This window comes from Oryctolagus cuniculus, chromosome 3 (genome assembly GCF_051225735.1).
Source record: "Oryctolagus cuniculus isolate XC-2025 breed Fujian yellow rabbit chromosome 3, ASM5122573v1, whole genome shotgun sequence".
Classification (NCBI taxonomy): Eukaryota; Metazoa; Chordata; class Mammalia; order Lagomorpha; family Leporidae; genus Oryctolagus; species Oryctolagus cuniculus.
Genome location: NC_142869.1, coordinates 196,179 through 219,242, shown reverse-complemented (window position 1 = coordinate 219,242; position 23,064 = coordinate 196,179). Strand labels below are relative to the sequence as shown.

The following is a 23,064-nucleotide window of genomic DNA, read 5'->3' as shown; positions in this document are numbered from 1 at the left end:
TGTGGGGTGCTGTGTGGCACAGTTCCTCGAAGCCTGGATGTGGTGCCATCTGTGACCTAGGGCCTGACCCCAGCTGTCAGGAGGGAGACCTGTCCCCCAGCCCCCACCCTGTCCCTCTGTCTGCTCTATCATGGTGGGAGCTGAGCTCACCCCTGGAGGAGGGGTAGCCCTTGAGCTACCGGCTCCTGGGCCCGAACGAGGTCCCTGGAGGGGTCTTTGAGGACGAGGTGCACTACTGCCCCTGCTGCCCCAAGAGGGCCTCTGGCTGTGGACAGGCGGGGTCCTCGTGGGTCCTCATCATGACCAGAGGGCAAGGGTCAGGGTCAACTTGAAGCCCCTCATGCTGGCCCAGCAGGGTCAGTGGGTCTGGATACCTGAGCTGCCTCCTCCAGGCTGCCCCCTGCTGTGAGGCTGCCACTGGAGCAGGGGGCGAGTGGGTCTGAGGGCTTACTCAGTTTCCTCTGGCCATGGCTACTGTCCCCGCACCTGACTTCGTCCCTGTGAGCAGTTCTGTGGCTGTGACCGCTGTCTCCCTTCCCTGGCTGGGTCTTCTGGGCAGACCTGTGGCCATTACCACTGTCCCTCTTCCCTGGATGGGTCCCTCTGTTGTCAGACCCGGGTGTACTGTCCTGCTGGGTGCGGCCCCCTGCCCTTGGCCATGATCCCTGTGGTCGCCATGAGGCCAGAGTGACAGCAGGGTGCATCCTGGGCTCCCACAGCATCCCACAGAGGCTGAGCCCTGCTGGCCAGCTGCCTGGCCTTCCTCTGCTGGGAGCACACACACTGGCCCCTGGCTGTTGAGCTCCTGGCAAGAGTGAGGAAGAGTCCTGTCCATCTTCTGCCCTTGGTCCCAGGAGAGCGGGCCTCCTCCCGGCCTCTGGTGTGTGGGCTTCCATCCCAGGAGGAGGCAGCGCTGACTGTGCCTGCCCTGCGCGGCTGCTGTTGTGATGGGTGCAGCAACACGCCAGGCACTTCCTGCTGGGGCTCCCCTGCCCTGCTGATCACAGCTCGGGTTCCTGAGCTCACAGGCCGAGGTCTGTCCCTGGCAGTGCGATGGCTCACTTCTTGTTTGTTCAAAATGGGGGAGGAGCTACGTGTGGCTTCTTACCCCCCTCCCTGGCTGTTATTCTGCAAATAACAGCACACCTTGGAGTCAGTGGACTATGCCACAGCCAGCAAAGCCTCCCAAGGAAGAGCCTACAGGGGCGGGCCTTTCTCACATCCAGAAAGTTCTGCTAGTACCAGCAGGGACCTCTGAGAAGCCCTGTGGCTCCCAGGTAGCCACCATGCCCTTCTGTCTGGGGTGACAAATTTGTTCACGGCAGGTCACCTGCCTCAGTGCCCATGGGGACACGGTTTCCTGGTGGCCACAAGACAGGGTCAGGTGCGCCTGGCCAGGCATCTAGAGCCTTACAGGCTGCAGCCTCATGCACATTAGCAATGGCCACGCCACCCTGCCCTGCGACTCTGAGCCTGCGTCTCTGAGGGCGGCCCTTGGATTAGCAGAAGCTGCAACATGAGAAGATGTTGTATAATGGGGCAGAGAGGTGGCTGCTGTTGCTGGGGTGGGAGCTGCCTGGACGAGGCAGGGAGAGGATGTGGGCCTGGTGGGCTCAGCCTGGGGAAGTGTGGCGGGGGGCAGGGAAGCTGTCAGGATTTGGGGGTGTCTGAGGGGGCCCAGAGACCACCACGCTAGGGATTTGCCCACCTGGCCCAGCACATGGACCTGGGGGTGGCTGTCCCACACTGTTCTGGGTTCTCCAGGTCCATCCTGCTTCCCAGGTGACTCGGGTCCCTTGGCATGCGGCTCTCCCTAGGGCCTGCCTGTTGCTGATTGCCCAGGACCCTGAGCCCGCAGGAGCAGGTGAGCCTGGAGATGGCTGGGGTGTGGCTGAAACCAAGTGAGCTTGTCTGCCACCAGGTGCCTGTGGCAGGTGTGTGGTCGTCCCTGGGCTCCTGGCTGTGGCATCTGTGGAGCTGGAGTAGCCCTGAGCCCTGCTGGCCCTGGGCCAGCCTGTGTGCAAACAGTTGTTCTGTGGGACGTGGCCTGGAAGTCAGGTGATGTCGTTTGTTCCCGGGTAGTTCCTGCAGCCACTTTCCGGGTTCTGTGGCTGTGGAGCCGTTGGTCAGAGGGGCAGATGGCATGCAGGCTGATCGGATGTCTGTGGTGATGGCGGGTGCAGGCGTTCATTTGGCTAAAAGCGGAGAGCCAGTGGCAGGCACCATCCACCTGCTGGGGACAGGAAGTTTCCCCTGTACCCCCACCCCTGGGATCTGAAACTCAGACCCAAGAATGGACCCTTTGTCCACACTGCTCTGGGCCCCCTGGCCAGCCAGACAGTGCCAGCTGGAGAAACAAACATGGCTGGTGCCCCCTTCCCTGGCTGCCCCCCTGCTGGTCTTGGTCTGGCTAAGACCCATCCCTCCTGACAGGGCCAGGTTCCATGCCTGGCACAGGGATGGGGCTGTGTGAATGGAGGCAGAGCCCTGGGCACCCGGAGCTGGCGGGGATCGGGGGGAGACCTCCAGCTGGCCCTCTGTGCTGGGGCTCTGCAGGCAGGGGTGTGTGCACCGCTCCACAGCTGCCATCCACCCAGCAGACCTCTGTCTCTTGCAGGCTCAGACACCACCTGTCACAGGTGGCCACCTCCCTCTGAGCACAGGACCATTCTGGCTGGCCAGGGGCTTGGATCACATTGCATTGTGTGTTCTGCCCACCTCAGCTTTTCTTCCTGCTCCAGATCCAGGGAGCTGAAGTCCAGCCCGGGTGCTTTTGGCCTTAGGTGCGGATTACCCCTGGCCCTACCACCTGTGCTGTGGGTGGACCGAGCTGACACGGGGACATCTGTTCTGTTTCAGGACTGAGCCTGTGGTGTTGGACAGAGAGCTAGAGGTGCAGCGGAGTTTCCTGTTGGGTGGGGCACGCCCTCTGCCTTCCCTGGGCAGTGGAATGTGGGGTCTCTGAGTGCCTGGGTGGAGCCCCTGGGGCTGCTGCCAGCCCTGGGGCCCAGAAGAGGGGTCTGCAGTGTCCAGCCAGAGTCCAGGACCCCAGGGCCTCTGGCTGGCACTGGACGTTCCGGGCAAGCTGGACGGGGGCTGTGATGCCAAGGGCTGATCCCTGGGGTGGGGAAGGCATCCATGGCATGTCTCCTCTTCCAAGCCCCTCCCTGGCCATGTGCCCAACCCTGTGAGTCACTGAGCAGAACAGGAAACTGCTCAGGGCTCAGGCCAATGTGGGACTTGGGTGCAGAGGGGTGTCTTGTGAGGGCAGCCACGGGGCAGGCCCAGGTCGGCCAGGCGGCCTGCACAGGGCTAGCCGGGCCTGGGCAGGGTCACCAGGCTGCTTTCCCGTTGTTCTGTGGTACTTGTATTTTTCTTGCAGATTTGCAGAAAGCTTTTGTCTATGTGGACTTAAGTTGGGTTCAGACTGTTGGTCATTTGTCTTAGAGTCGCATTTGTATATTTTCTGAAGAAAGAAATGAACTTTTATGCAGTTAAGGCTAATATTTGTATTTATTTTGTGTTTAAACATCCTCTTTGGAAACTCCTTTTCCATTCCAGAATTTGAAAAACGGTCCTGTTTCCACCTCACGTGGAGCAACCTTAAGAAGAGTGAGAAGAAACCTCTGGAATGTGGTCCTTGCTGTGGCGCGGGTGCTTTGTGCCGGTCTGCAGTGGGCAGCGTCCTCCCGGGCACAGGACGCACCTCTCGGCGGCCAGGGCCCTGCGTGGTGATGGAGGAGGGAAGGTCCGGTTCTTCTTGACAGAACAGTTAAGCCTGGGAGGGAGGCGTGGCCTCGCACCTGAGCTGGCAGGTGAGCGGAGGGGATTTAAGTTCACACTCGCACAGTGGCCACACCTGCCTTCCGCCTCTGCCCCGGGGATCCTGGAGCAGGCAGGGCCCAGGGTGGTGGTGCCTGTTGGCGTGGCCGGAGGCCCTGAGGCCAGCATGCTGTTCGTGCTGGGCGGCTCGCAGAGGTAAGGCCAGCGCCTCGGATGCCGGTGTTCTGGTCCTTGGCGGCAGAAGGAGGCGTTCTGTGTGTGTCTGTAGCAGGAAGTCGCCCTGGATTCGGGGGCTTTACCTCCTAAGGCCAGTGTGTCAGCCTCGTCTCGGCTGTGCAGCATCCCTCCCGACGCCCTCTCTGCTGGTCTGGCCCAAGGATTTTGGGGCCTGTGGGGTTCCGTGAGAGAGGCCTTGAGACTGCGTGGGGGTCTGGTTGCCTGCTGGATGGGCAGGGGGCACCGGGCCCAAGTCCTGCATCTTACCTGTGTGGGGACACTGGTGTGATGCCTTGAGACTTGTGTGCGTTTGAGAGTGCGCTAGGGTTGGGGCGGAGCTGAGCTGCCTTGGAGGGTCCCCACCAGGTCTGGCAGTGGTAGTGGCTGAGCCTGGGGCTGCTTCCTGCCCGCACAGCAGCCCGGGTTCCCTTCCCTGGTGGGTGTGGTCACGAATACTTCACGTTTCATGTCCCTGGCTCACCGTCCAGTTTGGGGAAAATTCCAGGGCCGGCTGGAGCCTTCCTCCTGGCTCCTGGGCCCACTGCCTGCCTGTGCGCCCACGGTCGCCACTGTGTCCGACTGCTTTTAGGATGTGGCTTGTGGAGGCCCCCACTGGGGACCTCTGACCTCCCACCTCGTGGCCTCCCGGCCTGGACCACCTGGTCACCCCCCTGCCCACGCCCGTGGATGTTGTCCCTGTTGTGGAGAGGCTCCAGGGCCAGCCCAGTGGACTGTCACAGGTTTCCCGCGTCTGGATGCCCGGCTGCACTTCCGACACAGGCTGCCCAGTCCCAGGTGCCTCCGAGCACATGGAGTCAGCCAAGGCTCCTGGGAGGAAGGGGCACAAAGCCCTGCTCTGCTGAGTCACCTCCCACAGCCCCAAGCAGCCCAACCGCCCCAGCCTCTTGTTTGTTTTCCTAGAATTGTGCCAGTGCTGCAGGCTCCTGTGTGGCCCGGCACACTTGTTTTCTTGGCAGAGCCACCAGCCCCGGGCACACAGAGGGGACAGCAGCGAGCCGGGGGGAGGAGCTTCCTGGGGCAGAGGCCAGTGGGGAGACCCGGAGCTGGGAGCCTGCGGCCTGGGGAGGGCCACGCGCTGTGGGTTCCTGGCTTGTGGCAACTGAGGGCTGGGTCTCCTTACCAGGCTCCGGCTGCTGCCTGGGTCCAGGGTGGTGGGGCCTCCTGAGGTGCTGCTTCCGTGGCTGTGGAAGGACCGTGGTAGGCAGCCCTGAGTGCCTGCCTGTCTTGCCAGGCTGCGTGGCTCCAGTGTTGGCTGGCTCTGCTGGTGCCATCATTGTGGCCACATATGGGCAGCACAGGAAGGGCTGGAGGGTGGGGGCCCTTTCATGAGGCACAGAGCCCATCTTGCCTGCTCCCTGTGCTCTGAGTGCCAGTGTCTGTGAGAGCCAGGCTGCATCTGCAGTGGGCCTGGGACCCTGACATCTGCCCTGGTCGTGGACCAGGTCCAGCAGGACCCGTCTGACTGAGGCTCAGGTGTGCTCCATGGCACGTGTGTGCAGGTGGCCAGGGCCAATGACTCTGGAGTTTGTGTCCATTCCTGGGTCAACCACGACTGAAGGAAGCACTTGGGAAGAGAAGCCCAGAGGGCTGCTCCGGCCGTGGACCTGGTCAGCTGGCCCTGTGGAAGTCAGCTGGGTCCTATCCCCACAACCATGCTGTTTGGGTGTGACTGGTACTGTCCTTGGAGACAGGCTCTGGGGCCCCGGCCCACCCCTGGGGGCTCCTCCGTGCTGGTGGACATGAAGCCTAGGCTGCCAGCTGCCGTGACCCTGGCCAGAGGCCGTGGGGTGGCAAGCAGCTCCTCTGGACAGGCAGGGAGAGGGAGCTGGGTGTTGGCCCACAGCGAGGGTTGCTTGTTCCTCCCAAGCCCGGTCCTGTGAGTGGCTTGACCCCTGCCCCACTCCTTCCTCACCTGGACATCTCTCTCGGTCTGGGCAGGGTTTGTCATAGAAACTCCTGGAAGGGCCAAATTGGAAGTTCGGTGAGTTTCCTGTTTTCCTGACACCATGGGCCGTGGGAGGAAGGAGGTGTCAGGCTGGTGCTCAGCCGGCTTCAGTTACAACAGGGCCATAGGGGACTTGGGCCCCCACACCTTCATGGCTGCCCGGGGAAGAGGCCTGTGAAGGGGACAGCAAGCAGGTTTCAAGTGCCTCCTGGGAAAAGTCATCCCTCCTAGGCTTCTCCTGGGGCCCTGTGGGTGTTGGGGAGAGGCGGGGAACCCCAGCACTGGCCAAGGGTTGGAGCCCTGTAGGCTTGATGCCCTGCCCCCTTCACTGGCTCCAGCTGGCTTTGGCAGACCACACTCATGGCCTTGGCAGCCCAAGTTTGAGGTCCCCTGTGGCACCTGGGCAGCATCATGGTCCTGGGCTCCAGGCAGATGCTGTGGCCTGGGACTCAGAAGCCGAGGGGCTGGTGATGGGGGTGGGGGGCAGGGCCTGGCTCTGTTTGCTGGGCGAGGACAGTGGGGTGTGGCTGCCCTCTTAGGCAGAAATGCCCAGGAGCCGGAACTGCCTGGGGAGGATGTGCTGGGGACACCACTAGTCCTTGGGGGCAGAGGAAGACTCCAGGCTCCATCTGTCACCTGGGGTTCATCCTTCGTCCACCCGTGCAGCTCACTGAGTTAATGGAAAGGAAAACAACTGCTCCCACATTTACAAGACATGGCGTTGCCGCCCGGCTCCTGCCCTCACGGCCACGCTCCCTGGGGAGCAGCTGTCCCCGGCCACACTCGCTGGGGAGCAGCTGTCCCCGGGACTTGTTAAGCTTCTTGGAGGTTTACACCCCTCTCCCAGTTGGAGAAAGAGCTCACGACAGGTTTTCCCAGGTCAGCAACGGCTAAGGAAAGGGAAAGACGAGAGCTCTCCATCTGCATCGGGAGCCAAACTTCATGAAAAGCCTTTTGAATCTGGGTTTGCCCTTGTACAGATGAGAGCCAGCTGGGCTGGGCCGGCAGGGTCTGGAGCATCCTCAGGCAGGGAGGGGTGTGCTGGGCAGGGAGGGGCCATCCTCAGACACAGCTTTGGGGGGGCCCAGGACCCCCAGGTGGGCTGGTCCCTGCCTCTAGGTTGTGGGGCCCTGCCGGCCAGGAGAAGGGTAGAGGGAGGGCTTGGTATGCAGGGAGGAGTGGCAGATGAGTAGCCTTATCAGTCAGTTAAGCCCTAACTATATGGAGCTGTAAAAGGCCCACACCTGGTAAAGGGTCAGCAGCAGGGGCCAACTGTCAGCTGGAGCTGGTGACTCAAGTGGCGCCTCTTTGTCCCTCCTCCCCTGGACACAGGCACCTCCAGCCTGGACCCTGACCACTGGGGGGCCAACGTGGTCCTCTCCCCCTGGCTGCAGCTGAGCGGATCTGATGTGCTGCTGCCATTGTCTAGCGGCTGAAGCCCCTCGTCCCACTGTGGCCGCTGGGAGCCCCCTCCATGTGGTCGCTGAGCCTTGGGTGTGGGACTGCAGCAGGAAGTGGGGGGAGGGGCATCACTGGGATGGGGCCACAGCGGTGGAAGGAGGGACTGTGTGAGCAGTGAGAAGCTATCAGTCGCAGTCCCCAGGCAAGCCGACTTTTGCAGAGACAGCTGTTGTGGGGGAGGCTCTAGCCTTGTCTGCTGGGAGAGGTGTAGGCCAGGAGGTATGGGTGGGGTGGGGAGGGAGTGAGGCTCAGGTGGCCACTGGGCAGAGACCCTGAGCAGAGCCTTGCTGGGCCAGGTCATGGCAGCCCTGTGGGCTGAGGGACAGCTGGGATCTGACTTACCCTTGCTGTTGGAGGGATGCCCGCACTGGGGAACACAGGATGGGGGGCAGAGACGCGGGTGGGTAAGGCAGGGGGCTAGATTAGGGCCACAGGGTGGAAGCCACAGCTGACTCACCCTATGTAATCCTATCAGCCTACCTGTCAGTCAAATAAGCCTTTTCTAGGATGTCTCCCTTTACCTGGGCCCTGGGGGAGGCACCACCTAACCACCCCTTCTCCAACCTCAAAAGAGGCTGGCACCTGGGAGGGGCTCTCCTTTGCTCTTTCTCTGCCCCCCCCCCCATCTTTTCCCTTCCTGGCCCCTCTATTCCTGAGCAATGCCCACCCATGTGTGTGTTTTCCTCACCTTTTAAATAAACTTTATCAGTGTGTGCCTTACTTAGAATGCTGTTCCAGGTGAAAGGCAAGGGCCTGGATTAGGGGTTTAGACCCCACCTTGCCCACAGCACCCAACAGGCGCTGCCTCAGCCACACCCTCCCCACTCGACCGTGAGGCCCCACAGCTGGGGCCCACAGCCCAGAAACTGCTATGTGACGCCGTTCAACCAAAGGTCCTGGGAACTGGATCCGGCCCCGGTTCTGCCACCCTTGTGGTGAGGAGGCCGCACAGGGCAGTGGGTGCCTCCCGAGCTCGCACAGCAGCCCGGTGCAAGTCAGAATGAACCCCTGGAAACTCCCACCGAGAGCCCAACCTCCATGGTCTGATGAAAGATGAGTGGCCCTGGTGTCCCAGCCTGGTGATGTCCATTTCCCTCCCGTTGCAGACTCACAGGGTCCTGGCGTCCATCCGAGTTTTCTGCCCCGGTCCTTGGGAGAGATCCCCTCCCCACGAGAGTGCTGCCTCCCCAGGAGATGTTCTGCTGCCCCACAGGCAATTCCAGCCCCCCATGGAAGGATGCTGATGCTCCAGGGACGGCCACGTGGGCAGGGGCAGTGTTCCCACTGGTTAGCGCGGCTCTGGGCTTCAAGTTTCATCCGCACTGTCCATAGAGACCCCAGGGGCAGAGCTCGTCATGTGTTTTGCACAAGGGGACACATGGCAATCACTGGGCAGTGGCAGGGCAGGGCACATACTCGGTCACAGAGACCCCACGAGGCGGCAGGGAGGGGCGGCCGGCACCACACGCCTGTCGTGCGAGCCAGTCCCACCCAGAGTTCACACCCAGAGCGGCAGACGTGTCTTCTGTTTACAAGCATGGGCTCCCTCCTGGAGACTACTGGGCACAGCCCTGACTCTGACCGTTTGCTTAGAACTTTGGCCTCAGCTCTCCTCGCCAACTCGCTGGCGGCTTCACTTTGTAAACCGTGGCTGGTGTGCAGTGCACCGTGGCCTGGGCTGAGCGGCAAGCCGGAGCTGGCCCTGCCCGCTCTGCTCGCTGGGCCTTTCTCGTCCCGCTGGCCATGTGTCCTCTCCTGTAGAGGTGACTTTCTGTCAGCTCCAGTGTCTGGGAGAGCCGGGCTCCTCATCGTCACCCATTTGAGCTTTAAAATCCACTTATACGAAATTTCAAGACCCTCTCTACAGAAATCACCCCTTCCCCCAGGGCACAGGAGTGTGAGGGCTCTTGCTCGGGCCCAGCCCAAGGAGCAGACAGCTGGGGAACACAGGGACCCTCATCTCCCCCCGGCAGCCTGCTGGTGCTGATCCAATCCTGGTTACAGACGTCTGCCTGGCTGCTGTCCCGCCCCCACCTCCCCGGCCCCAGCCACCTGCCCATCAACTGCCCTCTCCCAGGCATTGGCAGAGTTCTTGCTCTGGCTTCCCCTTGCTGGAATCCCGTGCTCCTGTGCACCCTGTAAAGCCCAGCGTTAAAGCCCAGCGCACACAGGAAGCTCCCCCCGGTGTCCTCTGCAGACAGTGAGCTCCTGGAGTCCAGCTGTGACCGTGCCTGACCTCACGTGGGGCTCCCTGCCCTGTCCCTCCACCCCTCTTTGCCTCCATTTCTTCCCACTCAGAAGCTTTCTTGGCATCAAATGCCCATCCGAAAGCCCCGCCCCTCCAGGCACAGCCCTGCTGTGGGACTGCAGCCGATAGACCCCTTTCCTTGCAATCCTCCTGCTCCTCCAAGTGGGGGAGGACGTGGGGTGGGACCTCCCTGGGAGAGCAGATATGAGGCCTCTCTGGGAGTGCCACAGGGGCACCGGGAGTGGTTGGGGCACCCACAGGGCACAGTCCTCTGCGGCTCTGGGTCCAGGAGCCAAGTTGTTATCAGAGTGAGGTGAGTGTACCTGTGTCTGCTCTGGGCCTCTGACAGCTGGGACTCCAGCTAGTTAGTCACCCACTGAGCCACCAGCATTGTGGTCCGATGCGTGCTGGGTGTGGCGAGGGCGAGGGAGCTCAGAGCTGGGTACAGCCCCTCCTGGTGGCTATCACAGTCCTGACCAGGGCCCTTGTGAGGAACGGGGAAGACCCAGCCTCCCTGGACTCACACCCATCTCAAGAGGGGTCCGGGTAGGACGGAGGTGCTGGAAGCTCTCACCGGAACACACAGTGGGCCAAATGACCCAATACACTGTGAGGCACACCCATGCTTCGTTTTTGCTGCCAGACTGCTAAGGACCACCCGAGGCTCTGGGGTGCACAGCCGGGGACGCTGGGGCTGGGGGCCGGCCAGGGTGGCTGTGTCCTGCTTCGTGGTCCCAGTGCTCCTTGGCTGTGGACACTGAGTCGGTGCAGCTTCCTGGTTCTGTCTTAAGCCTGGCCTCCCCCAGCGTCAGGACTGATGGAGGCCTCCAGGTGGTCCTCGCCTGCGAGGGGGAGGCCCCAGGCCTGTTTCCTTCAGAGGAGCCTCTGCCTCACGGGGGAGGCCGGGCAGACCCGGGCTCAGCCACATCCCCATCCCCATCCCCATGTTCTCCTGGGTGTGCGTCAGGGCGCCCGTGCCCACCCCCTTCTCCCACCACAGAGACAATGGGGGAATGTGAGCAGGCGACCGAGTTCTGGCCAACAAGACGCAAGTGGCGTTTGCTCTGGGGATTCTCATTTGTGTCTGGCCTCGTTGCTTCTCCCTTGCTGCTGATCCAGATGTGAGTGTGATGTCTGGAGCTCGGTAGCCATCTGTGCCTGGGAGCCACCAGCATCCTCGTTGTGCTGGGCTTAGACCTGCAAGAACCAGCAGCGAGAGCAGTGGGTGTGGGTTGAGGCTGGGCTGAGGCAGAAGTGGGCAAGGTGAGTGGGAGGCTAGAGTGGTCACGCCCAGGCTGCAGAGGGTGGTCAGAGGCCCCTTGTATCTGTGGTGACCATGATGTCCTGGGGAAGCCCGATGGCTGGGGGAACTGACTTGGTCTGGAGACAGAAACTTGGGACAGCCCCCTTTCGCCAAGACTGGAGGGGCTTCCTCTCCCTCTCTCAGGTCCCCCTCTGCCGAAGTGCACGGTGGCCTCCGGGGTGGCACAGATCCCAGCGAAGAGGGCCCTGGCCCCTCCCGTGTGATCTTTGCTCAGTGAGAGGGCCTTGGCTAGTGGCAGGCAGGCCTGGCTACTGGTGGGGCCCCTCTGCTGCCATGTGTCGACGTGATCTTTGTCCAGGGACAGGAGGGCTGGGAGTCCCCGCCTGATCTGAACCCCGAGTTCAGGTGCTGCTGCCTGCGCCCCACCTGCAGAGTTCCTGGGACCAGGCCCGGCCCCTGCTGTGGGCTCCTCCCTTCTCAGGTGTGTGTGGGGTGATCCTTGTCCCTGGCACTTGCCTCTGTCTTGGTACAGCCGAGACCTCAGGTGGGGCGGCCGGAGCAGCAGGAATATAACCTTCACATCCGCACCAGCTGAGGGGTCAGCATGAACAGCACCTGGTGAGGGCTCGTCCTGGGTTCTGGGTGGCATCTTTTCTGTGTCCCCCCTTTGGGAGGGATGGGGTGGGAAGTGGAAGCAAACCCCTGAAGGGTGACCTGCCCAGCCGCGCTCCCCAACCCTAAGCACCTGCACCCCCCTCCAGGAGCCATCACACAGGGCCGTCCTCCAGCATGGAGTCTGGGACGACACAGTCCCTGCCCCTCAGCCACCCCTCTGTACCCTACCCGATCTGTCTCCCAGAGGGTCCCTGGCCCCTCAGGTTTATGTGCCTCAGTCCCCATCCCCCTGCCCCCAGTTCTGAACAAAGTGGATGGCAAGGGTGGGGCTGAGTTAGGCCAGCCCAGGTCTCCCCAGTCCAAGGCCTGGAGGCGGCTCCAGGAGGTCCTGAGGGTCACTGATGACTCACCTGCCCCCAGGTCCCTGCAGGTTGTGCTCCTCCTCCTGGTCCTGGCCGTGTTCCTGCTGGTGGGCTTCCTGCACATGGACATGGAGCTGCTCCTGCCGTAAGTCCCTTGTCACACCACAGGGACAGGGCTGCTTGCCTTCCAGGTTGTCTCCCCTGTGGGAGAGGGGAGGCGGGCGGGCCCTTCCTCGTGGGGAGCCCAGTGTGTCCCCAGTGCTCTGGGGACGGCTTCAGGAAAGCAGGGCTGTGCCTGGGCCAGGGGCTGGTGCTGGGCACAGCCGATGCATGCAGAGGTCACTAGGTGCAGGGAGCCAGGCCGCCACTAGATGAGTGGCTCTGGAAGGCCCCCTGGTTCCTCCCAGCAGAGGTGGGCCGGGCCCACTGGTGTCTGGGAGGTTAAAGGTCAGATCTGGGGCATCTCCCACCACATTCCACACAGGTGGCCATTCACAGCCATGCCTGCAGCCCACCGTGCCCCAACTCAGGGCCTTGGCCAGGGCATGGCCTTCCCATTGTGTGGCCCCACTGGTTGGGTCTCTGGGTCACGTCCTTCTCCTCTTGCCCTGACCCACCACCCCGGTCACCTGCATTGGCTGCTGCTCCAAGGTGGCTGGGGGGTGCTGTGGACGGGTGTAGGGATGGGCCCTGTGCTGGGCAGGCCTCGGCTATGGAGGCCCACCTTTGTCCCTTCATGAAAGGTCAGGCAAGAAATGCTGGTGTGTGATTAAGGCCACAGGGCCCGTATCATGCAGGGGTCTGGGGAGCCAGACGGGAGTAGGGGCTGGGGGCTGAGCCTGTGGCACATGTGGGGACACCCAGCCTCCAGGGGAAGCTCCCAGGGTCCAGGCTTAGGGGGTTTTCAGGTGATGGGGCTGGGGGTTCCTGGTTGGGGCTCTCATGTTGGGGTTCCTTGGGGTTTTGGGGTCCTTGCTGACTGTGGCCCGTGCCCCCTCCCAGCCTGCTCAGTGGCCAGGCTGAGGGTCCTCCGGTCACCAACGTCATGTTCCTCAAGACCCACAAGACGGCCAGCAGCACCGTCCTCAACATCCTGTACCGCTTTGCTGAGAAGCACAACCTGTCCACCGCGCTGCCTGCCGGCGGCCGCGTCCACCTGGGCTACCCCTGGCTCTTCCTGGCGCGCTACGTGGAGGGTGCGGAGGAGGGCAGCACCGGCACGCCGCGGCGCTTCAACATCATGTGCAACCACCTGAGGTTTAACCTCCCCGAGGTGCGGGGCCCCGGGCTTGCAGATGCGACCGTGGGACTTTGGGGGTTCAGCCTGGACAGACGAGAGCAGGTGTGAGGCCATGGCGGACACTTCTCCAGGCTGCCTGTGGCTGCTCTGGGGACCTCCCTCTGGTTCCTGAACACAGCCAGCCCTGCCCAGCCTGGCATGCGTGTGCTTCCGTGTCTGCTTGCGAGATGATGCACTCTCCACAGCTCCCTCCTGTACTCAGGTCCCAGCCCGAGGCCACCTCCTTTCCTGCCTCTTCTTCCAAGAGGAGATGAGAAGGGAGGGCGTGGCTAGTGTGAGTGTGTGAGTCAGTCTGGGAGCCCCATGGATAATGCCTGGCAGGGAGCAGGGTGGCCTGGGCCAGCCACAGGGAGGCCAGGTGGGGGGAGGCGGGTGATGAGGTACAGGGCAGCGGGTGGCCTGCCTCTGGATATCACCATTCTCTGACCCTCGGCCCCAGTAGGCACCATAAATGTGGCCCCTCCAAGGATACCAGGGGCCCTGGGGAATGTGTGACTACTACAAGGATCAGTTTCCTCATCTGTGAAATGGGCTGATCACAGCCAGGGCAGATGAGTGTGATGGAAGCTCCCGGTCCCAGGGACCCATGGGTGCCCTCTGCATCCCACACAGAGGCCTCTGGGCCAGCCACGGCTGCCACAGGAGGGCTCCCCCCGTCCTGCCACCCCTATGCTCACCACTCTCCCAGCCTTTGCTCTGGACACTCCATGGCTTGCATGTGGCTTTGGCTCTGCTCCAAGGAGCTGTGGAGGGCACCTGTGTGGGAGGGGCTCTGCAGGCTGGTGGGGGGGGGGGAGGTTCTGCACACAGGTGTTTGTGAGAGGGGCTCAGCACAGGTGCATATTTGTGGGCGGGGCTCTGGGCACAGGTGCATGAGGGGGCTCTGGGCACAGAATTGTGTGTGGGCGGGGCTCTGGGTGCAGGGGTGTGTGTGTGTGTGTGAAGGGCTGTGGGCAGATGTGTGTGTGGGAGGGGCTCTAGGTGTTGGTGCAGATATGTGTATGGGGAAGAGGCTCTGGGCACAGGTATGTGTGGGGGCAGGGCTCTGGGTGCAGAATAAGTGGGCGGGACTCTGCGTGTGTGTGTGCGCGTGTGTGAGAAGCGCTGTGGGCACAGCTGCGTGTGGGGGCGGGGCTCTGCTCGCAGGTGCTCTGAGGGTCTCCCGTCGTCTCCCCCAGGTGCAGAAGGTCATGCCGGAGGACACCTTCTACTTCTCCATCCTCAGAGACCCGGGCTACCAGCTGGAGTCCTCCTTCACCTACTACAAGGGCTACGTGCCCGCCTTCCGCCACGTCAAGACGCTGCAGGCGTTCCTGGAGTCGCCCGAGCGCTTCTACAACGACAGCCTGGTGGTGAGCAACGCGTACGCGCGCAACAACATGTGGTTCGACCTGGGCTTCGACCACAACGCGCCGCCCGACGAGGGCTACGTGCGCGCGCGCATCGCCGACGTGGAGCAGCGCTTCCAGCTCATGCTCATCGCGGAGCACTTCGACGAGTCCATGGTGCTGCTGCGGCACCTGCTGCGCTGGAGCCTGGACGACGTGGTGGCCTTCAGGCTCAACTCGCGCAGCGCGCGCACCGTGGCGCACCTGCCGCCCGAGAGCCGCGAGCTGGCCCGGCGCTGGTGCGCGCTCGACTGGCGCCTGTACGACCACTTTAACCGTACGCTGTGGGCGCGGCTGCACGCCGAGCTGGGCCCGCGCCGCCTGCGCTCCGACGTGGCCAGGCTGCGCGCGCGGCGCCAGGAGCTCACCGAGCTGTGCCTGCAGGATGGCGCTCCGCAGAACCAGGCGCAGATCACCGACCGGCTCCTGCGCCCCTTCCAGTCGGGCGAGGCCGACATCCTGGGCTACAACCTCAGGCCCGGGCTGGACAACGCCACGCTGCGCATGTGCCGGAGGATGGTGATGCCGGAGCTCCAGTACATGGCGCATCTGTACGCCCTGCAGTTCCCGGAGAAGCCCCGCAAGGCCATCCCCCTCCTGGAAGAGTAGCGGGCGCTGGCGCGGTTAAGGGGCCGCCGCACACCCGCGCCCCTCTCCCAGGCCTCCCCGAACACCACTGGGCGGGGTGAAGATGAGGGACAGGAGAAGAGGCTCGCTCTTCTCGGAGGGGGCCCTAGGTCTGGGACCCCGACCCTGCTGGCCACAGACACGGCTTGGGAGGGAGTGTGGTTGAGCTGGGAGAGAGCTGGGGCAGCCATGCCTGCAGGAGCTCAGACTCTCGCCAATTTCCTGCAGTGGGCACCTCCCCCCTGGCCAGGGCTGCGCCTGAATACAGGCCCCGGGGAGCTGGCACCGTGTGTCGGGGGTGGGGGCGGTCAGCCTCCCACTGGCAGAGCCTCTGTTTCCCACAGAGCTGCTCCGACTGAAGGGTCAGAACCACTTACCGCTCAGTGCCCTCGACACCGCCCTGCAAGAGTGAGCCTTCCAAGCTCAGAGGCTCCAGGTTGTCGTGGACACCGGGTTGGATGGAGTCCAGCAGGTGCACCTCTGGGCAGCCCTCCCTCTTTGTCCTTCCTGGGGGGGCTGCGCAGAGACCTCACACAGGAAGCCTTGGTCCCCCACTCCTGGGCAGAGTGGGGTGCACCGTGGGCGCCCAGCAGTGCCCACTCAACGCTCAGCCCGTGGGTCAGCCTGGGCCTGTGTACCCAGCCTGGGAGGGTCCTCACAGCCGCTTCATTGCCAGTGTGTCTGTGTCTGCACACGGAGGCTGAGGGACAGCAGCTCCCTCGGACGCCAGCTTAGCATGTGAATTAAATGTAGGGATTGTAAGGGGCTCTCAGAACAAACTGGAGAATAGAAGACAATATTTGGAAATTGAAAACATGGCTTCTAGAAACAGAATTGGGACAGTGCAGAAGAGGATGAACATTGACCCAGAGTCCAGAGGCCCCGGGGTCACCTGCTCAGCCTAGAGAGAACCATGGGAAAGCAGGGAGGGGGAGCAGAGGGGCGGAAGGCCATGGAAAAGAATCCGGGTCAAGCGATGGAAAAAGTGACCCCCAGTCAAGGCAAGACTCGGAGCTGTCAGCGTTGCTACCCTCTGAGTAGCCGTCTCACAGGACACACGGCCGGCTCTCTGCTCCGGCGTGTGAGCCCTGCAGGACAGAGCCGGGCCAACTCGGGTTGGGTGTGGGTGGGACGCAGCCACTGCACTGGCACCCCTGCCCGGTGTTGTCTGCAGACCCAGAGCCTGCCCTAAGCTGCTCAGCAAGGGAGGGCGCGGAGCTCAGCCAGGATTGTGTCATTCGGTGCTGCCTGGGGGGTTGGGTGTGTCTTACAATGTAAAAATGAACGCAGTCTGTAATAGAGAATATTGGAAAAAACCTGCTCAAGTTGTCCGCTCGGAAGGGTTGCGGAAGATGTTGCAGCCCTGCGCAGCGATGGAGCCGGGACACAGGGTGGCTGCACTTGCTGCCTTGTGTGCGGCCAGCGCTGACTGAGGTAGGACTCAGAACTCCAGGATGGGAGATCCCATCAAGGACATCTCCCTCACCTGCCTGTACACAGCGGGCAAAGCCTCAGCTGTGCCCAGGGGCCCTGGACATGGCCTTGAGGGGTGGGGCTGGGTGTGCCCTGTGCGCAGGGACTGGGAGGAAGACTTTCCGGTTGTTCAAGAGAAGGTGGAAACGCAGGTTTCTATGTTGTCAGCCTCCGTAGCCACCAGAGGTCCTCCGAGGAGCCGCGGTGTTAGTTGGGGAAAGCAGCCCGGGCAGCTGCAAGCACATTCGGAGAGGCTGAGGCCAGGGGAGGTTCTGACGGAGAGAGGAGCGCTGCATGTCTGCAGCAGTAACCGAGAGCGCAGGACGAAAGGCAGGTGACCTTGGTCTGAGGCGGTTTCTGTGTAAGGCCGTGGCAGCATTCGTGCCGTGGTTGTCAAGCTAATGAAAACCAGAGAGATTCTCCCGAGAGCAACGGGACCGACTGGGAGTAGCCGAGCTTGGTGACAGCCGTGCATGTGCACGACGAACCTCCAGCATCTGCAGAGGCTGGGGCGCAGGGAGATTTCGGTTGCAACAATCCTGGCACAGGAAGACTCGTGACAAAGAGGCTTCTGTCCAAGGGTCTCGCAGGAGTGATTGTCCTGCCAGCTGTGGCCCTGGCCCTCTCGTGATGGTCACTCTCAGGAAGTCACGATAGAACCTTGCCTTCACAACCTCCCAGTTATATTCATATTTTTGTTTGGATTGGCACATGTGGCTCCATTTTTTAAAAAAGATTTATTTATTTGAAAGGCAGAGTTACAGAGAGGGAGGGAGGGAGAGACAGGGAGGGAGGGAAGAGAGAGAGAGAAAGAAAGAGAAAGAGAGAGAGAGAGAGGTCTTCTATCTGCTGGTTCTCTCTCCAGATGGGTACAATGGCTGGTGCTGGCTGATCCAAAGCCAGGAGCCAGGAGCTTCCTCAGGGTCTCCCACGTGGATTCAGGGGCCCAAGGACTTGGCTATCTTCCATTGCTTTCCCAGGCCATAGCAGAGAGCTGGATCGAAAGTGGAGCAGCCGGGACTAGAACTGGCGCCCAAATGGGATGCCGGCACTGCAGGTGTCAGCTTTAACCACTACACCACAGCGCTGGCCCCATCCATTTTGATTTTGACAACTTTTACATTTCCTTTTTTTTTTTTTTTTTTTTTTTTTTGACAAGCAGAGTGGACAGTGAGAGAGAGAGACAGAGAGAAAGGTCTTCCTTTGGCCGTTGGTTCACCCTCCAATGGCCGCCGCGGCCGGTGCGCTGCTGCCGGTGCACTGCGCTGATCCGATGGCAGGAGCCAGGTACTTCTCCTGGTCTCCCATGGGGTGCAGGGCCCAAGGACTTGGGCCATCCTCCACTGCCTTCCCGGGGCCACAGCAGAGAGCTGGCCTGGAAGAGGGGCAACCAGGACAGAATCCGGCGCCCCGATCAGGATTAGAACCCAGTGTACTGGTGCCACTAGGTGGAGGATTAGCCTATTGAGCCGTGGCACCGGCCTACATTTCCTTTTTTGATCAAAATATTTTCTCTGGGGGCTGGTGTTGTGGCGTAGCAGCGTCAGCATCCCTTGTGGGTGCAGCGGGAGTCCTGGCTGCTCCACTTATGAAGCAGCTCCCTGCTGTGGCCTGGGAAAGCAGCGGAGGGTGGCCCAAGTGCTTGGGTCCCTGCACCCACGTGGGAGACCTGGAGGAAGCTCCTGGCTCCGTGGGCCCCTGCTCCTGCTGATGCAGTCATCCAGGGAGGGAACCCGTGGATGGAAGATCTCTCTGTCTCTCTCTATAACTCCGACTTTCAAATAAATAAATGAATCTTTAAAAAAATGTTTTCTTGGCCAGCGCCGCGGCTCACTAGGCTAATCCTCCGCCTTGCGGCGCCGGCACACTGGGTTCTAGTCCTGGTTGGGGCGCCGGATTCTTTCCCGATTGCCCCTCTTCCAGGCCAGCTCTCTGCTGTGGCCCGGGAAGGCAGTGGAGGATGGCCCAAGGGCTTGGGCTCTGCACCCCATGGGAGACCAGAAGCACCTGGCTCCTGCCATCAGATCAGCGCGGTGCGCCAGCTGCAGCGTGCCGGCTGCGGCGGCCATTGGAGGGTGAACCAACGGCCAAAGGAAGACCTTTCTCTCTGTCTCTCTCTCTCACTGTCCACTCTGCCTGTCAAAAAAAAAAAATGTTTTCTTGGAAGCCAGCAGTTAGGTTTTGATTGTCTCTCAGAGCCAGATTGGACATGTGCTGTCCCAGTTGCTGGTCTGGTCCCACATCCAGCGGAAGTGCACGGCTACCAGGAGTCAGGGGGAAAACGCTTCCGGTCACTTGGGCAGGAGTGCTCCTCAGGCTACAGTGTGGTCCTTGTTGAGCTCCGTCCTGCTGTGCAGTGGGCAGTGGCTGTTACCTCAGCACTGGGCAAGCACTAAATTGTAAGGAGTTGCACTTTCCCAAGGCTCTCACAGGTAATGCGTACAAACTTTCATGAGAAAAACACAAAACGAAATGAATGAGAGAACAAGTCCGATTCAGCGTGGGCGTTCTGAGCCAAGGACCTAGGCTTGAAGGTGACATGAGCATCGAGCGACCGGGGGACCCGGGCAGGACTCACTGTAACCACTGAGGCTGCTGGTTTATTCTTTGCAATGGGGCCTCGGCTCCCCGGAGGGCATTGTCCAGAGAGATCAAGCAGTATCAGCAACAAAGCAGGCATTTTCAACTTAACCAATGAGTTATCTAGGGCTGGGCTGAGTTAGTGTCATAGGAAGGGACCAGGGTGTGGGGTGGGTGCTGGCAAAGCTGCTCCCTGGGTGCCTGCGGGGTCCCTGGGTCAGGTTCTCTCACGTTCATGGGAGCTACCCCTCCACTCAGCCTGGGTGAGAAGGGGGGCACAAACAGAGCAGAGAGCAGTGACAGTCCCTAGGGGACAGGGAACCTGGCTCCGAGGGTGCCTTCCGGTCCTGATCCCTGTGTAAATGTCGCTGGTCACGGCTGGGGGAGCGTGGTGACCTTTGTGTGGGGCGCAGGCCAGGTGTTAACCCCGGGTTGTCTGGCTTCGGCTTGGGCTCAGGGAGCAGCTCCTGTGTGCAGTGACTGGGACGGGACTGGAGTGAGGGGCCCCGCGCTAGGCAGCCAGCGTAGCCCGGGAGAGAATAAAACAGCAACGACAGACGGCCTCTGCCTGCGAGCAGGAGCGTTATCTGTTTAAGAAGCAATTTTTCTCTCTACCGTCATACTGATTTTTACCAAAGATAATTAAAGTAAAACCAATTTGTTTGCAAAATGAGCTTGATGAAAGTGCCTTACCATACAACAACCCCAATTTAGAAACCTCTTTCCGCTGGAAACGTGATGCAGGGCAACATCAGATTCTGCCGCGGCGCCGGGTCTGCGGGGTGTGTGGCCTGCGGGGAGTGGATGCCCCTTCAATGACAGGAAGTGTCTAAAGCAGGCCAGGCTGTGCTCGCTTCGACAGCACATATACTAAAGCAGCCCAGGTTTCCATACACCGCTCCTTAGAAAGAGAACAGGCCCTCTCCCGAGCTCAAGCAATCACATTGTGGTCAAAAAGCAACAATGAAAACACTTGTGAACACGGAGTGAATTTCTGAGGAATCGGGCGGGGAGGGGAAGCAGTGCCCTGCTCGCCAAAGCATGCTACACGCCGCAGCTGTGGCTGGCGGGGCCCAGGGAGAAATTCCTGAACTCCAGCAGAGTCATGGGAGTAAAAAGCCACGATGCTGGGGCCGGTGCTATGGCAGAGCGGGTAAAGCTGCCGCCTGCAGTGCTGCCATCCCGTATGGGCGCCGGTTCGAGTCCTGGCTGCCCCACTTTTGATCCAGCTCTCTGCTATGGCCTGGGGAAGCAGAAGATGGCCCAAGTTCTTGGGCCCCTGCACCCACGTGGGAGACCGGAGGAAACTCCTGGCTTTGGATCGGTACAGCTCCAACTGTTTCAGCCATTTGGGGAGTGAACCATTGGACGGAAGACCTCTCTCTCTGCCTCTCTGTAACTCTGACTTTCAAATAAATAAATAAATAAATCTTAAAAAAAAAAAAAGGCACGATGTTGTGAGTAGAAGGCATAAAAGCCCACACAGCCCCACGCCATCGTCCTGCTCTGGTCACCTCTGTGAGTGGGTCCTGGCCTCCCTCGGTCCCCAATGCTGCTTGGGAAATGAGTGCTCAGGCCGCGGTCTCTACGTTAGCAGAAGCCACCTGCCTGGGGCGTGAGTCTGGTTGCAAATGCTCTGAGAATTCAAGCTGTGGGTCACGAGCCATTAGAGTTCAGCAGCTGACGAGGAAGCTCCTCGCTGATGTTCTCACATACAAGATTTTTAAAAAAGATTTATTTGAAAGACAAAGTTACGGGGAGAGGGATACAAACACACACACACACATGCACAGAAAGAGAGAGAGAGCTCACTGGTTCCCTGCAACAGCCAGGGCTGGGCCAGGTGGAAGCCAGGAGCTCCATCAGGGTCTCCCACATGGAGCAGGGGCCCAAGCGCTTGAGCCATCCTCCAGTACTTTTCCCTGGCGCATTAGCAGAGAGCTGGATTGGAAGTGGAGCGGCCAGGACTCAAACCAGTGCCTGTAAGGGATGCTGGAGTCACACCAGTCAGCAAGGGCACCAAGATTGTCACCACACTGTGTGTGTCGGCCAGAGTGGGGCAGGGAGCAAGCAAAGGCCAGACCTCAGGTCCCAGAGTGTATGTGCAGGTGCAGGAGATCCCGAAGCTTTGAGGGGAGTGGAGGGGCACAGGCAGGTGGACAGCAGGGGTGTCGGAAGCACCAGCGGCGGGTGCAGGCCCAGCTGTACTTCCTCCCTGGGACAGAAGCTGAGGTGTCCACTGGCAAGTGGGGGAGGGTCCTTTGATGATGAGTCACCGCTCTCGGGCGTCCTGCAGGAGAAGCTGTGCCAGGTCCGGGCTGGCCAGGGTCCTGGAGCCTCTGTCGGAAGCCTGGCTGTGCGCCCTGTCCCTGGCGAGTGCCGGTCCACACAGGCGCCAGCTCCCAGCCACACTGCCTGCCCCGCAGCCGCCTGCTCCTGCTTCTCGGGACTTTCTCGTTCACATGCACACAATCTGCAGAGATGGTATGTGGACCACAACGAGTTTGGGCTGTTCACTGTCACCTTAGCAGTTTTACTTTACGTCTGTGCTCGTCTGTCTGTGAGCAAATTTTCCGTTATCTTAATAGAAGAAAAAAGTTGCAGATTCAAAATAGGCAGAGGAAAACAGACGGCCAGACAGTCGGAGCTCTGAGGGCCTTGCCGGCTGACTCTCCACCCTCCTCCCAGCTCCCGTGCCCGACGCCAACTTCCTGCCCCGGAGCCCTCAGGGAGGCAGCAGTGATGGCTCAACTGGTTGAGCCCCTGCCAGCACGTGGGAGACCTGGATGGAGTTCCCGGCTCCTGGCTCTGACGTGGCCCAGCCCTGTTGTGAGCGTATGGGTGTCTGTCCGTCTGCCTCTCGTGCCTGGGAATGGACCAGAGTCTGGCAGAGAAACTCTTTGCGTGTGTTAGGAGTTGGGGATCCCATTTCGTTTCTCCTGAGAGCAAAGAAAAACCTGCAAGCTGGTGAGGGAGCGTTAGGGTCTGGGCAGGGCCCTGCTGTGCCACGACACCCTCAGGGTTCCTTTTGTCCTTGGTGCACGGCTCTGGCTTGCCCAGCTGTGACGGAGTTTTCCGGGGGGAACTGTGGGCCTGGTAGGTGCCCTAGGGGCCTCCTGGCCACCTGGACCAGTCCTCCTCCCACGGCAGCTCCGTCCTCAGCCGGTGGCTGCCACCTCGTGGTTTTTGTGGTCATCCCACACCCAACATTTGAAATTTTTTTTTTGGTCTCAGAGATTTTCAGAAATAAGTAGGGAGAAAAGAAGTGAAAGAGACAAACGATTTAAACATGAGCATAATCAAGACAAAATGAAAGGCTCGCAGGCATTCTAAGCCAGAGCAGACAGGATACGGAGTGGCCCAGGGAGACCGACGGCCCCTCCTGCCTGCCTCTTCCCCGCAGGCCAGCAGCGGGCTGTGCAGTGGTGCCCGGGGCGCCCGGAACACAGCCTGGGCTCCCCTCCCAGGGCTGTGAATGGAAGTGGCTGTGGGGCCACAGAGCCCCCCTGCCAGTCCCCCGCTCCGTCCCCTCTGAGAACCTGGATGCAGGCAGCTTGTGTCCTGACTGCAGGGCGCCCCGTGACCCTTAACATTCTCAGAGCCCATCTTCCCTTGAAGTCCCCAAGTCCCTGCAGTGTGGGAGGGGCGGGAGGATGCTCGGACCCTCATCTTACTGGCAGTGCAGGAGACCGGGGCCTCCTCCAAGACCCTGGCCTGGGCAGTTGTCACTGAGGCCACCTCAGAGACGGGAGGAGGACAGGCAGGGTGAGTGGGGCTGAGG

General features: G+C 61.2%; 1 protein-coding gene across 4 annotated transcripts; it reads left to right on the top strand.

The window, feature by feature from the left end:
• Positions 1–89: 89 nt before the first annotated feature.
• GAL3ST2 (galactose-3-O-sulfotransferase 2) lies at positions 90–22,545 on the top strand. 4 transcript variants are annotated; one of them, XM_089328772.1, is made up of 5 exons: positions 3,858–3,978; positions 11,471–11,556; positions 11,974–12,060; positions 12,918–13,188; positions 14,394–22,545. In XM_089328772.1, exons 2-5 carry the CDS (start codon positions 11,543–11,545, stop codon positions 15,210–15,212), a joined length of 1,191 nt encoding a protein of 396 aa, XP_089184898.1. In that variant the 5' UTR covers positions 3,858–3,978; positions 11,471–11,542; the 3' UTR covers positions 15,213–22,545. The 4 variants fall into 4 exon arrangements, with proteins under 4 accessions (XP_008250620.1, XP_069925998.1, XP_089184899.1 ...); XM_008252398.5 differs by lacking the exons at positions 3,858–3,978; positions 11,471–11,556 and adding an exon at positions 90–3,815; XM_070069897.2 differs by lacking the exon at positions 11,471–11,556 and having other exon boundaries at positions 3,823–3,978.
• Positions 22,546–23,064: the final 519 nt, after the last annotated feature.